At 48.5% G+C, this 13344-nt stretch overlaps 1 protein-coding gene across 1 annotated transcript in view; it reads right to left on the bottom strand.

The window, feature by feature from the left end:
* Positions 1 to 4989: 4989 nt before the first annotated feature.
* Positions 4990 to 13344, bottom strand: part of runx3 (RUNX family transcription factor 3) — a gene marked incomplete at its 5' end in the record, with an annotated part of 12813 nt that continues 4458 nt past the window's right edge. The window contains one exon of the mRNA XM_083791749.1: positions 4990 to 5962. Coding sequence (XP_083647875.1) covers positions 5445 to 5962 — 518 coding nt within the window. The 3' untranslated portion in view covers positions 4990 to 5444. The remainder of the gene's footprint in view (positions 5963 to 13344) is intronic.

Genomic DNA, 13344 nt, shown 5'->3' on the forward strand with positions numbered 1-13344 from the left:
GTTGAGTTATAGCTCCAGCCTCCGAGCGTGACACGTTCACTCTCAACACCTTCCAAGGCCCGGGACCAAGAAAACGTTTTCACAATCCCCGACTTTTGGGTGTCGCGTTTCAAAATTAGAGGACTGTTATATACCGTATAGAATTGCTTTTATGGGCGAGGAAATATTGTTGAAGAATGCGGTTGGGAATATTAAACGTAACTCATGAGACCGTTTCCTTTGTGACAGTTTGTGTGCATGCGTACGTGTGTGTGTGTGTGTGTGTGCGCGCGCGTGTGCGCACGCAGGCGTGAGTGAGTGTGTTCGTACAGTATGAGGCAGGTGGAGCTTCTGAGCAAATGTGGCAAAACGGCGTTTCCTGCTTTCTCACGGTTTCATTAAAAAGAACAAGAAATGTGAGGGGGAAAACAAAGTGGAACAGGTATTTTTTTTTAATTAAAAGGATTAAAAACTACATTATCCGCACACTTTACAAGCACTTAATACCGAGTCTTTTAAGGATAGTACATACATAGATGAAGTTCTTAAATTAACATATCAGTTTCAGACGTACATGCTTTGAGCATAAAGGAAAAAAAAAAAAAAAGAGCAAAATGAATTAACATGATGGTAGCCTAGATATCAAGACGAGGTCCTTAAAAAAAAAAAAAGAAACATCAGAGAAAACAAACAACATCATTGTGCTCTTTCATCCAAATACGCAATAGAAAAAAAAGATTTCTGCCGAAACAATTTGGCATCCCGCGGTCTCTGAAACCTTCCAAGAGTCTTATTTTTAGATACAACAACCTCTCTTGCACAGCAACACACACAGAATGATGATTGGAGACCGATCAAAAGAACCAGTCTTGTACTACAAATCTCTTCCCCGTTGTCGATTTCCAAACCGTAACACGCGGGCAGGTGTGAAGTTCTTTGCACAACTGCGTCCAGGACAAGGTATACGTGTGTGGTTTGGTTTTTTATCTTAGCTGCATGATTGTTGCCACGTAATAAAGGCGAGGCGTTCGAAACCAAAACCCCGGAGGGGTTCCAAAAGGAAATGAGCTGAGAGTAACATGCAAAGCCTTTTTTCCTGCAGCTCAAAGGGAAGATATAGGAATGAGTTTCATTGTGACTGATTGTCAAAGAGGCGAACTAAGGCAAAGAGAGAGAGAGAGAGAGAGAGAGAGAGAGAGAGAGAGCCTACATTTGGACTCTTATACAAAGCACTTTGCATAACTTTTTTTTTTCTTTTCTTTTTTTTTCCTGAGCTAAAAAAAAAAATGCTAGCATTCTTTGGATCTTATACTCTTCTTGCATTGGATTTCTTGTGTGGCTTAATGTGTCTGTGCTGTAAAAATCCTCAGTGTTTTTAATTTATCCATTTGTAATGCAGAGAGTGTATGGGGAAAATGGAACCGTTTTTTTATTTTTGGTTATACATTTTTTACACTCTCCGGGTTAAATAATAACACGCAGGGATTCCCACAGTGTGGATTCCCTTGGCTTCCCTAGAATTAGTATTAGTAGCCACACTAGCCCCTTCTCTCCTCCCGGTAGCCACACTAGCCCCTTTTCTCCTCCCGGTAGCCACACTAGCCCCTTTTCTCCTCCTGGTAGGCTATTCTCCTCCTGGTAGCCACACTAGCCCCTTCTCTCCTCCCGGTAGGTAGCCACACTAGCCCCTTCTCTCCTCCCGGTAGCCACACTAGCCCCTTCTCTCCTCCCGGTAGGTAGCCACACTAGCCCCTTTTCTCCTCCTGGTAGCCACACTAGCCCCTTCTCTCCTCCCGGTAGGTAGCCACACTAGCCCCTTCTCTCCTCCCAGTAGCCACACTAGCCCCTTCTCTCCTCCCGGTAGGTAGCCACACTAGCCCCTGTTCTCCTCCCGGTAGGTAGCCACACTAGCCCCTTCTCTCCTCCCGGTAGGTAGCCACACTAGCCCCTGTTCTCCTCCCGGTAGGTAGCCACACTAGCCCCTTCTCTCCTCCCGGTAGCCACACTAGCCCCTGTTCTCCTCCCGGTAGCCACACTAGCCCCTTCTCTCCTCCCGGTAGCCACACTAGCCCCTTCTCTCCTCCCGGTAGCCACACTAGCCCCTTTTCTCCTCCCGGTAGCCACACTAGCCCCTGCTCTCCTCCCGGTAGCCACACTAGCCCCTTTTCTCCTCCTGGTAGCCACACTAGCCCCTGCTCTCCTCCCGGTAGCCACACTAGCCCCTTCTCTCCTCCCGGTATCCACACTAGCCCCTTTTCTCCTCCCGGTAGCCACACTAGCCCCTTTTCTCCTCCCGGTAGCCACACTAGCCCCTGCTCTCCTCCCGGTAGCCACACTAGCCCCTGCTCTCCTCCCGGTAGCCACACTAGCCCCTGCTCTCCTCCCGGTAGGTAGCCACACTAGCCCCTGCTCTCCTCCCGGTAGGTATCCACACTAGCCCCTTTTCTCCTCCCGGTAGCCACACTAGCCCCTGCTCTCCTCCCGGTAGGTATCCACACTAGCCCCTTTTCTCCTCCCGGTAGCCACACTATAGCCCCTTCTCTCCTCCCGGTAGGTATCCACACTAGCCCCTTTTCTCCTCCCGGTAGCCACACTAGCCCCTGCTCTCCTCCCGGTAGGTATCCACACTAGCCCCTTTTCTCCTCCCGGTAGCCACACTATAGCCCCTTCTCTCCTCCCGGTAGGTATCCACACTAGCCCCTTTTCTCCTCCCGGTAGCCACACTAGCCCCTGCTCTCCTCCCGGTAGCCACACTATAGCCCCTTCTCTCCTCCCGGGAGCCGTGCACGGGACAATAAAACCCGATCCGTGGCTGATGTATAATAAAGTGGCTCGCACACAAAAGACGGTCTCGACTGTCGTCGCGTTGCAAGCTGCTGCCTCGCAGACGTATATATCAATCGCTGCATGGGCGAAGAAAACCCCACCACGAGCCCCCAGGCACTAATGATCAGTAAATTACAAAACAGAGAGAAAGAGAAATCAGGACCATAAAGACTTCAAAGACAGCCAGGGCTTATGCACAACAAAGGGGTCTGTGCAGAACAAGGGCCTGGGCTTTTTTTTCGGTAGGTTTCTTTTTGCCCTCGGTGCTAGTAACAGGACACCACCCCTGACCCCCTCTATACCTCCTCCTCCTCTTCTCCTCTTTCTATCCTCCCTTCATCCACCGTTCTCTTCCTCCGGCGGGGGATGGACGGATCATGTGTGTGTGTGTGCGTGTGTGTGTGTGTGTGTGTGTGTGTGTGTGTGTGTGTGACACAACATGGTTGGGAAAGGCCCTTGGGACGGCGGGAATGTGCACACTCACACCTGTGGGGTGCAGGAATGTGTGTATGTGTGTGTGTGTGTGCTTTATCGGTGGTTCCCAAACTTTTTCATGTCAAAATCAATGCTGATTTACAGACCCATATAGGGGTCCATTTGGCTCCTAACTATATCATTTAGCTGGGGACCCCCTGGAACTCCCTCAAGGACCCCCCTGGGGTCGCATGCGAAAGGACACTTTCAGTGAGTTGTAAAAAATATTATTATATGTGCAGGAATATCTCTGGGTATTTTGTTCTGCCCTTTGATTAAGGGCAAACGGGTGTACAGGTGAGAAATGAATTTGTAATATATATATATATATATATAGTGCAAAAACAAATAGAAAGATGGCTTACGGAGCACACACACAAAGACAACTTGCATATCGGGGCATCCTAAATATACACAATCTCATTGGCAGAATTGATGGGTGTGGTTCATAAGGAATACAGTTTTTTTTTCTTTTTTTTTAGTGCATCAAAGCTACATTGGAAAACAAAATAATTACATTAAGTTTTGTTTTTTTTATATAATTTAGGAGCAATATATTACACAAATTCCAATTTTATACTTAAACAACAAATAACCAAAAAGAAAACAAACGGTCTATAAAAATGTAAAGGTAAATGCTTAAGGATATTTGGGGTACATGTGTACATTTATTTCCTCAGAATTTGGCTCAAATAAATATAAAAAAGTAAACCATGTCATCCAGTTAAAAAAAAAAAAAAAAAAAAAAAGAATACTACGCTAGAACTATATTCAGAAACGGGATCAAATAAGAAATGTAAGAAATAAAATAGATATACAGCACAGGGCAAGAAAATAAAAAATAAAATACAAAATATTCCGTTGGACATTTATTTTATCAAGAAACGTTCCCCTGCTCGTGTCCTGACGTTCCTCAAAATGGCTGCCGACCGTTCAGCGTAATATTATTTAAAAAATAAAAAGAAGGGACCCTACAGAAAAGGAGCGGTCTCTTAAAACGTCTGTCACTCGAACACACCGCGGCGGCCATCTTGTCCATAACATAGCGTACCGACCGGCTTGAAGGCTTGAGACGTGTCCATTTTGAGATAATAAATTAGTTCATCAAAGGCAATGCATAATATAAGTACCGGTGAGAAACACACCAAAAACCAGCCCCTGAATGCATTCGACGATCTTTGGTTTCATCTTTTTTCCCCGCGCACCGCAAAAAAAGATTGCAATAAGTCCTTTTGTGTTGCATCTTATATTAAAAAAAAAAAGAAAAGTCCAAGACCCGACGCTACAGCAGTGCAGCCACGACCACAGGGGGAGGAGGGAGGGAGGGGGTTTTGGTATAATAGGCCACAAGCGCAAAAAATGCACGAAAATCCAGTCTGTGTTGGAGTCTGTGTTCATCCACCTCCTCATTTCAACGATGCGTTTTAGAATGTACGTCCATCAGTTCATCAGCCGGACGGGGGGGGGGGGGGGGGGGGGGGACGACGGGAGGGGGGGTAGTAATCAATCATATATACAGCCGTTTCGTCCGTTTGTCCGAACAATCTTTGGTTGAGTAGCTGCTTGTACCAGACAATCGATCAATGATATATTACTATGGCTTCTCTGTTTGGTTTTGTATTATACCCCCCCTTGCTTCTATTTACATTTACAAGTTATACAAACGTCATCTCAATTTGGATGTGTGTATATTTATGTATGGCTTCTTCTCCCCCCGGGAAACGCACGTTTTCCTCGCGCGCGGGGAGTCCTCTCGGAGAACAGACAAAAAAAAAAAAGAAAACACACACACATGGACGTCCGCATGGCTGACGGTCGGTAAAATGCAGAAAGTCTTTAAAAAGCGAACGCTTGGGAAATGAAGACAAACATGCAGCTTTTTTTTTTTTCCTTTTTTTCTTCTTTTGTATAAGTCTAGCCTATACTAGCTTCATCTTTACAGCTATATCATCTTTACATTTTCCTCAACTGTTACTTCCGGCACCTTCCACCTTCTCTCTCTCTCTCTCTATCGTTTCCTCTCGCCTCCCTTCTATCCTTCCTACTTTCTCTCTCTCTCTCTCTCTCTCTCTCTCTCTCCTCCTTCTCTCCGACTGTCTCTCTACCTCCCAAGCTGCCCCGTCCGTCCGTCCGTCCGTCCGTCGGTCGGCCGGTCAGTCAGCCAGTCAGTAGGGCCTCCACACGGACTCGTCCATGCGCCCGGAGGCGCTCATGGCCGTGGGGGAGTTGCTGTGGCTCCCGTCGGCCTCCACGCCCTCGCTCTGGCTGTTCAGGCCGGCGCCCATGGCGCCGCCGGCCGCCCCCGAGCACGACAGGAGGCGGGTGGGGGAGCCGCGCTCGCCGCCCACCCCTCCGCCGCCCCCTCCTCCGCCTCCGCCCCCTCCCCCTCCCGGCGCCACCATGGAGAACTGGTAGGAGCCGGCGGAGCCCGTGCCGTAGTACAGGTAGGAGTTGGCGGCCGACTGGAAGTGGCTGTTCTGCGTCTGGTTGCCCGGGTACGGCGGCGGCAGGTAGGTGTGGTAGCGGGAGGAGGCGGACATGCTGAGGCCGCCGATGCCCGAGCCGGAGCTGTTGGAGTAGGTGAAGGCGCCCGGGTAGTGCATGCGCGGGTCCGAGAAGCGCGGGTCGGTCAGCGGAGACAGCGACGGGAAGGCGCTCCTCTGGGGGAAGATGTCTGAGGTCGCTGCGGCGCACAGGGGGAAACACACACACACACACACACACACACACACACACACACAGACGGAACATGTTAAATAACATCACGGGACGAGGCAAAACATCCTGGCATTAATGAGAACGGCTGCTATGAATATGATTTGAAAACGAGGTCAGTTTTCTCATTTCCTCCCATGAAAAAAAAAGGGGGGGGGGGGGGGGGGCACGTCCCCAGAATGGCGGCGACCCCCCCCCTTCCCCGCCACCTCACCTCACCTCACCACCCACCCACCCACCCAACGAACCACCCCTCTCTCTGGAGCTCAAGTTTCTCGCGATATCCTTGGCCCTGGAGAAATGTTTGCTCAGAGTAATGAACTGAGACATTTTTTTTGTTTTCCTTGCCTAATAACTAGTCATCAAGCACACTGACAGGACATCATCCCACAGCTCCGCGCACAAGACCCAAGTTATGGGAGAAAGAAAGACCCGAAAGACAGAAAGCAGCCCCCTCTTCCTCCACGCCGCTGCATGTCTGTCGACCCCCGACGCAGCCCAACACAACGACGCTCCTTCAAAAAAGGAGAGGACTGGTAAATAAATGTACAGCATTCAGTCCCATTTCTTCTTTTTTTTTTTTTTTTCACCACGAGGGATGAAAGGAGGACGATGAAAGGACGCCATTGTCGGAGCGGAGGCGGCGCTTTGTACAAACACGGGCGGCTTGTGTTGTTGCGCTGTTGTTGTGCAACCCACCATTAATCACACACAAAGGAGGCAAGCATGACACAACCGTCCTGGACAGAGGAAGAGGGAGGGAGGGAGGGAGAGGGAGGGGAAGAAAGAAAAGACAGCGGTGGAAAAAGTAACTGTACTTAAGTACAATTCTGAGCCATTTGTACTTCACTTGAGCATTTTCCGATTTCTAATATTCTTATTTCTACTCGCAAACTTTAGTCACCGGTAAGACGCCCTAAAGGGGCGAGATCGCGCTGAAACAACAGAGCTTCCTAATACGGCACAGTTAACCGTCTTCCTGCCATTGCCGAAGCCCTTCGGCAATTGAAGCATTAATTTGATATTAACGCTTGCTGCCATTGCCGAAGCCCTTCGGCAATTGCGCTTTTATAGTGCATATGATTGATCAAGCCATAATGCTACTCACGTTAGCCGGTTAGCTAGCAGTGTTGTTAGCACTGCACTGGATCGTTCATATTAATTCACCGTCGCCATAAGAATCCATTCTATCCGTTTCTTTCAATCGCCTGTATCTCCTATTCCTTGTCCCAGATGGCATTTTTGGTCAAAACAGCGTTTCTTTGACGGCACGAGCCGACGTTGTGGAGTGCTAAAATGTACCGGCATTGATTCGATCATGTAAACAAAGGTTGTCTTGGCAACGTAAAGCTGGCAGGGATAAGCTCACTTCCGGTTGAGGCAAAATGTGGCTTTTCAAAATAAGAGCTCAAATTAAAAAAATGCTGGCATGAATTAGGTCCTAATTTCTCAATAAATGGCAGCAGTAAAAGGGTTAAGAAGCAAGAGTTAAACTATTCATCTGGTGTCGTCCGTGAGGTCATAGAGTATAGAGTTGCTGGCCCACGTATAGAAGACAAAGAGTCAAGCTAAATTAAAATGGGTCCGACAGACATTCAAAATTGTAAACGCAGCTCTGCCCTCCATGCCCTCGGTACCGTTTGTACTTTGACTGATATAAAGGTGAGCAACTCCCACAGCCACATACGGGAGGGAGCGTGAATAATGATCCGGTGCCACCCCACATTTAGAACAAATATTATGGGTGAATTCACTTTCCACAGCACTGCCACTCAGGTGTGGAATGCCCCCTTTCCCTCAAAACAAGCAATTAGTTACGCTCATTATAACGTTACAAAACACACTTTTATTCAAGTATACATATTGACTTCCGGAACAGTCTTAAAGGAGAATTCCATACTAAAAGGCTTTCTTACCTTTCTTTGTAGTTGTTACGTCCCCACCAAAGAGGTCCAGGTGTTATTTTGTGCAAAAGCTCCTTATTGGCTATTTCCCCTACCATAAGCCCTAAATGAATTGCATTGAATCGAATGGGAATTGAATGGGGCTATGGGGTGTTGTGCTAATTCGCTTATTTCCATCGCTCAAAATTATAATTTCTTTGTATATATCCTCTCTTCATAATGTAAATAATATCCCAAGCGGCACACTTTACTACTTCTTTCGATGAAAATAAGCAAACTAGCATAACACCCCATAGCCCCATACAATTCCCATTCAATGCAATGCAATTCACTGAGGGCTTATGGTAAGGGAAAATAGCCAATAAGGAGTTTTTGCACAAAAAAAACACCTGGACCATTTTGGTGGGGACGTAACAACTACAAAGAAAGGTAAGAAAGATAAGAAAGCATTCTAGCATGGAATTCTCCTTTAACTACATTGTATAGTATTGATACTTTTTACTTAGGAATAAGTAGGGACTTTTTTCCGCCGCTGGGGCAAAAAGAAAGAGAGAAAGGAAATGAAGGAAAGGTGTGTGTGTGCGTGTGCAGATGTACAGTATAGCGCTGCAGCGTATATAGCATATCCATGTCTCAGGCCTGTCAGCGTTAACTGCTCAACCTATCTGGAGGTGTAATCCCACAGGTAGCCAACTCCAGCTGCTGCCCCCACACTGCTGTTTCAATACGCGCACGCACACACGCACGCACACGCTTCCTAATTCATTCACCTGCATGGCGAGACGGAAATAGAAAATGTGGCTGGAGGTGTCTGACTCAGCACTTTTCCTTCTCTTGGGATCGGGGGGGCCAGTGCTCTATATACACTACAGTGTCACTGACTTCTTTTCCTTTAAGCAAAAAAACACCCATAATGGCCTCGTTCACTCAACCGAACCGAGACCCCGAGGCCTGCTCTGTGTGTACAATGCTGTTCGACTGACTGACACACACACACATGCACGCACGCACACGCACACAGACACACACACACACACACACACACACAGGGGGACCTGCTGCCACCTGCTGTATAGCGTTGCAGTTTCAGTACTGACGGCGGAGACAGTGCAATTTAGCGACAGTATAGTGCGACGCGTTGTGGACTTGTATAGATCTGCTATTTTCAGCATGCAAACCAAGGGTAAAAAGGACTTTTACTGATACTGCAGGATCTCTTCTCCACTATAGTCCCTTCTTAACCCATTTAGGCCTGACATCGAAATAAAAAAAAGCCTTCTAAATCCTGACAGTTTTCTGAAATACCTCATGTTTCTAGGCCTATATCACTCAATATTTCATGTCAAGGACCCCAAGAATGATATGTAATTGGCCACCGACCCCCATCTGAAAATATAATGTTCCAGGGACCTCTCCAGAAGCGAAGATTTGAGTTAAAAACGTTCGTTCTGAAAAAATATATTCCAAATTTGAGGCACATTTTCACGATTTTTCAAAAATAGCAGACCTACAAGCTCGTATATGAGCTTGTAGATCTGCTATTTTTCAATAGCTAAATTATAACAATGTTTCAAACACCAAAGGGGTAACATCTTTAGTCTTGTTTTTATTTGTTGACGAAATTGTCAATATATTTAGTCCCAGTTTTAGCCATCACAGCAGTCGTCAAGGTTTTCATTTGGTTTCCATTCGTCAGTGAAAGTAGTAGCGGTAGTAAACGAAAAATCTTATTTGTCGACGAAATCAACACTGCTGTCGTGAAATTCTCCCGCGTCTTGTAAGTGAAAGATGTCGAGGTGGCCTCTATAACCAAGACAAGACACCCCCCCCCCCCCCCCCCTGAGATGTTAGATATTTATATCCTCGTTAATTTGCCTTGGGATAGCTCATATCAGCATACAGTATTACGCTGACGCCTGCACCTGCCACTTGTAAACGCACGCATGCACAGTGCACACACACACACACACACACACACACACACACACACACACACACACACACACACACACACACACACACACACACTTGCATGGCAGGCACGTGCACGCTCACACACACACACACACGCAGCTGAGTCCGTGCCATGTTTGTTTACATCGTTACTGTCGAGTGTAAAATGTGGATCTGGATGGCAGAGAAAAGGGAGCTTTTTAGTGTTTGTGTGAAACGGCGATGGCTTTGCACGCCACGGCCGCCCCGAGGGGAGAGAGAGAGAGAGAGAGAGAGGGAGGATGTCAAAGTTGCGTGCCACACTCTCGTTGAAATGTCTTTTCCCTGCGTCTGGAGAACTGGCTCCATTTTCAGCTACGAAAGAAGTAGAAGAAGAAGAAGGAAAAAAACTATTCCTTTGCAATTTCCACAGCCTCTGCTATGATTTCTTTTTTTCTTCTCTCTCTCTCTCTCTCTCTCTCTCTCTCTCTCTCCAACACATTTCTGCAGTCACATTTTCTCGTCTTTTTTGGGGGGATCAGGGGGTTTGGTGGTGCAGAGGAGAGGAGAGGAGAGGAGAAGGGGTATGGGGGGGGGGGGGTGGCTGTTTCTTTTTCCAGCTTCCACCAAGGCACCGGAGCCGGGCCTCCATATCTGATTTCACGCAAGGAAAATCCAAGCCTTCAGCTGCTGTTGATTCGGGAGGAGAAGTGAAGTCGGGCCCGCTAATTCCTACCGGACTCCCAAAAAGCCTGCCCCCCCCCCCCCCCCCCCCTCTCTCTCTCTCTCTCTCTGTCTCTCCGTCTCTCTGTCTGTCTGTCTGTCTGTCTGTCTGTCTGTCTGTCTGTCTGTCTTTGCTAAATATAGGGTGCAGGGTGGAGCAGAGGAGGGGGGCGGGGGGGGGGGGGGAATCAGTTGGGTTTGGGAGTCGATGTCTCTGCATGGCGGCTGCATGCGAGCGACCCCGCCCCACACATGATCTGTATTTAATTGGGAGTCTGTGGAAACGTGTTGGCTAAACTGCGGTGTGTGTGTGTGTGTGTGTGTGTGTGTGTGTGTGTGTGTGCGTGCGTGTTGAGGGTGGGGGACAGACTCCTGTGTTCCGTCAGGGAAACTGGACTGGACACTTATCACAACACCTTAATGGGGCTCGTGCAATGTCACCAGCTTGGACCCGAGCCAGGCCAGTGGCACACCCCCCCCCCCCCCCCCATCCCCCACCCCCACCCCCCCTTTCCGTCGCTGCCTCTCTGTGGCTCACAAAACACACTGTGCCCCTCTGTGACAAACAGAAGCTGGCAGGGTTTGGGGGTTTGGGGGGGGGGGGGTAGGGGGGGGGTCCTCCATAATTATGCCTCTGTTTTTGATACCCCCCCCCCCCCCCCCCCTCTATATCCAGCTTTTAGTGTATATACCGTATGTTCATAAACTTTGTCCTGCACAAACCATATGACAACGAATGGAGCATTTTACGCCATGTAGCGTCTGAGCTAGTACGGTCGGCGTCTATTTCACGCCATGATGATGTGCGACGAGAAGAGCGCCCCTCACTTCACACGGGTGTGATTTATTTTATAGCAGCGGGGGGGTGTATGATTTACCCCTGCTGCTGCTGCTCGTCAGACTGCGTTAAATCACAATTTTGACATTTTCCTTACGTTTTTATCTTCTTTTTCCTCATTTCTTAAATTGCAAAAAAACAGCATGTCGTCAACGCGTCGTCACCACGTGTGTCGTGTGCATGCAGATGTGCCATTCACACACGACAAGGTATACATACAGTAGCGGTATAGGTGGCTTAAGTGGTATATGTTTTACAAAACGAACCGTGCATGGTTTCTTTTTCGACCATGCCCCCTGCACCCACCCACCCACCCACTGTGTATCTTACCCCATGCACCACCCACCCACCCACCCACTGTATCTTACCCCATGCACCACCCACCCACTCCTCTCCCACACCCCACCCCGACCCAGCCCAGCCCACTCCCAGTCTTTAAGTACAGGCCTCAGTGGCTGTGGTAAAAGCGGTGTATCTTTGGCAGAGAGAGAGAGAGAGAGAGGGTTCCTCTTCCTATAACGGGGCTATAGTAGCTGCCTTTACAACCCCCCCCCCCCCCACCAGCCCCCCCCCCCCACCACCACCACCACCACCACCATGCACACATGATCCCCATTACGCTCAGCTGAAACGTGTTGACTAAATTGCAGGGACAGAGAGAGAGAGAGAGGATGGACCCCAGAGGGCTGGCTGGCACGGCCTGTCGTCCGTGTGATGTTTTCTCACTGCTTGTGAAGCTCTCGGTTTTTATCCCATTCTGACCTGAGATCAGATTCTAGAAATGTCTTATTACATCCTGACAGTTTCATTATGAATCCATTCTGACCCTGAGATCAGATTCTAAAAGTGTCTTAGATTTTTCAAAAATAGCAGACCTACAAGCTCGTATCGCGCCACTCGGTGGCGCGATATGAGCTTGTAGATCTGCTATTTTTCAATAGCTAAAGCATGACATGATGCCAACACCAAAATGGGTGCCCGGTCAGAATGGGTTATAGAGAACACTGTGTTCCAGTGCACCCTTTGCTCGCCGTTTGCCCACGGCGGCCATGGCGGCTGGCATGCTAATGCCCGCCGAACACGCAGCGGCTGTTCTGTTACGCCAGGGGGGGGAGGGGCAGAGGGAGGGAGGGGAGGGGTCACTTCCACACCCTGAGAAGTCCACTAGTCCACAGTCAAGCGTGTAACCCTGATCTGACAGGAGGTTTTGCCTCATTTGGCTATGGGGGGAGAAACTGATTTTGGTTGTTAACACAAGGGGGTGAGTTTGAGGCTGTGTGTGTGGTGGCTGGCTGGCTGGCTGGCGATGGGGAGAGATGCAAATCTCTGGGCGCTCACCTGTGAAGTGTTTACTCGGGCTCGATGCAAAAACTGTGACGGCCCCATGCAGCCCTCATGGAATGGTGTGTGTGCAGGCAAATGAGTCGGTGGAAGAAATCACAATGAGAAGCTGCAAACCTTGTGGGTCGCCTATAGCAACGCTGCAGAGGCAGATTTACCATACCGTCTCTGTTGCGTTCTTTTAAGCTCACGCATGATTCATGATAACTACTTTTTTAAGTATATGATGTATTGGCATGTTTTTTGTTCTTCTGTAAATCGCTCTGGATTAAGAGCGTCTGCTAAATGCCTGAATTGTAAATTGACATGTGAAACCCTATAGCGACTAATCAGCGAAGACATTTGCCATAGATGCGTGTGTGTGGTGGGCAAAAGGAGGTGACCAAGTATAGACCCCCGGGGGACCCCAATCGGTCGCCTTTGAGGTTTATTCAGTGGTCATAACTTCGTGACCTATATATGGCTTTGCTTTTCTGTTTGTGTTTGTTTTTGTTTTTTTTACATGTCACGTTTGTAGTCCTTGTGGAGAACCGTGCATGGTTGAAACGATGCAACACGACGCCCTCTGGAAAAATAGGAGACCCAAATGAACACAAATGATCCAGAGGTGTT

Source organism: Protomyctophum parallelum (genome assembly GCF_964188405.1).
Source record: "Protomyctophum parallelum genome assembly, chromosome: 20".
In the NCBI taxonomy this organism is placed as follows: domain Eukaryota; kingdom Metazoa; phylum Chordata; class Actinopteri; order Myctophiformes; family Myctophidae; genus Protomyctophum; species Protomyctophum parallelum.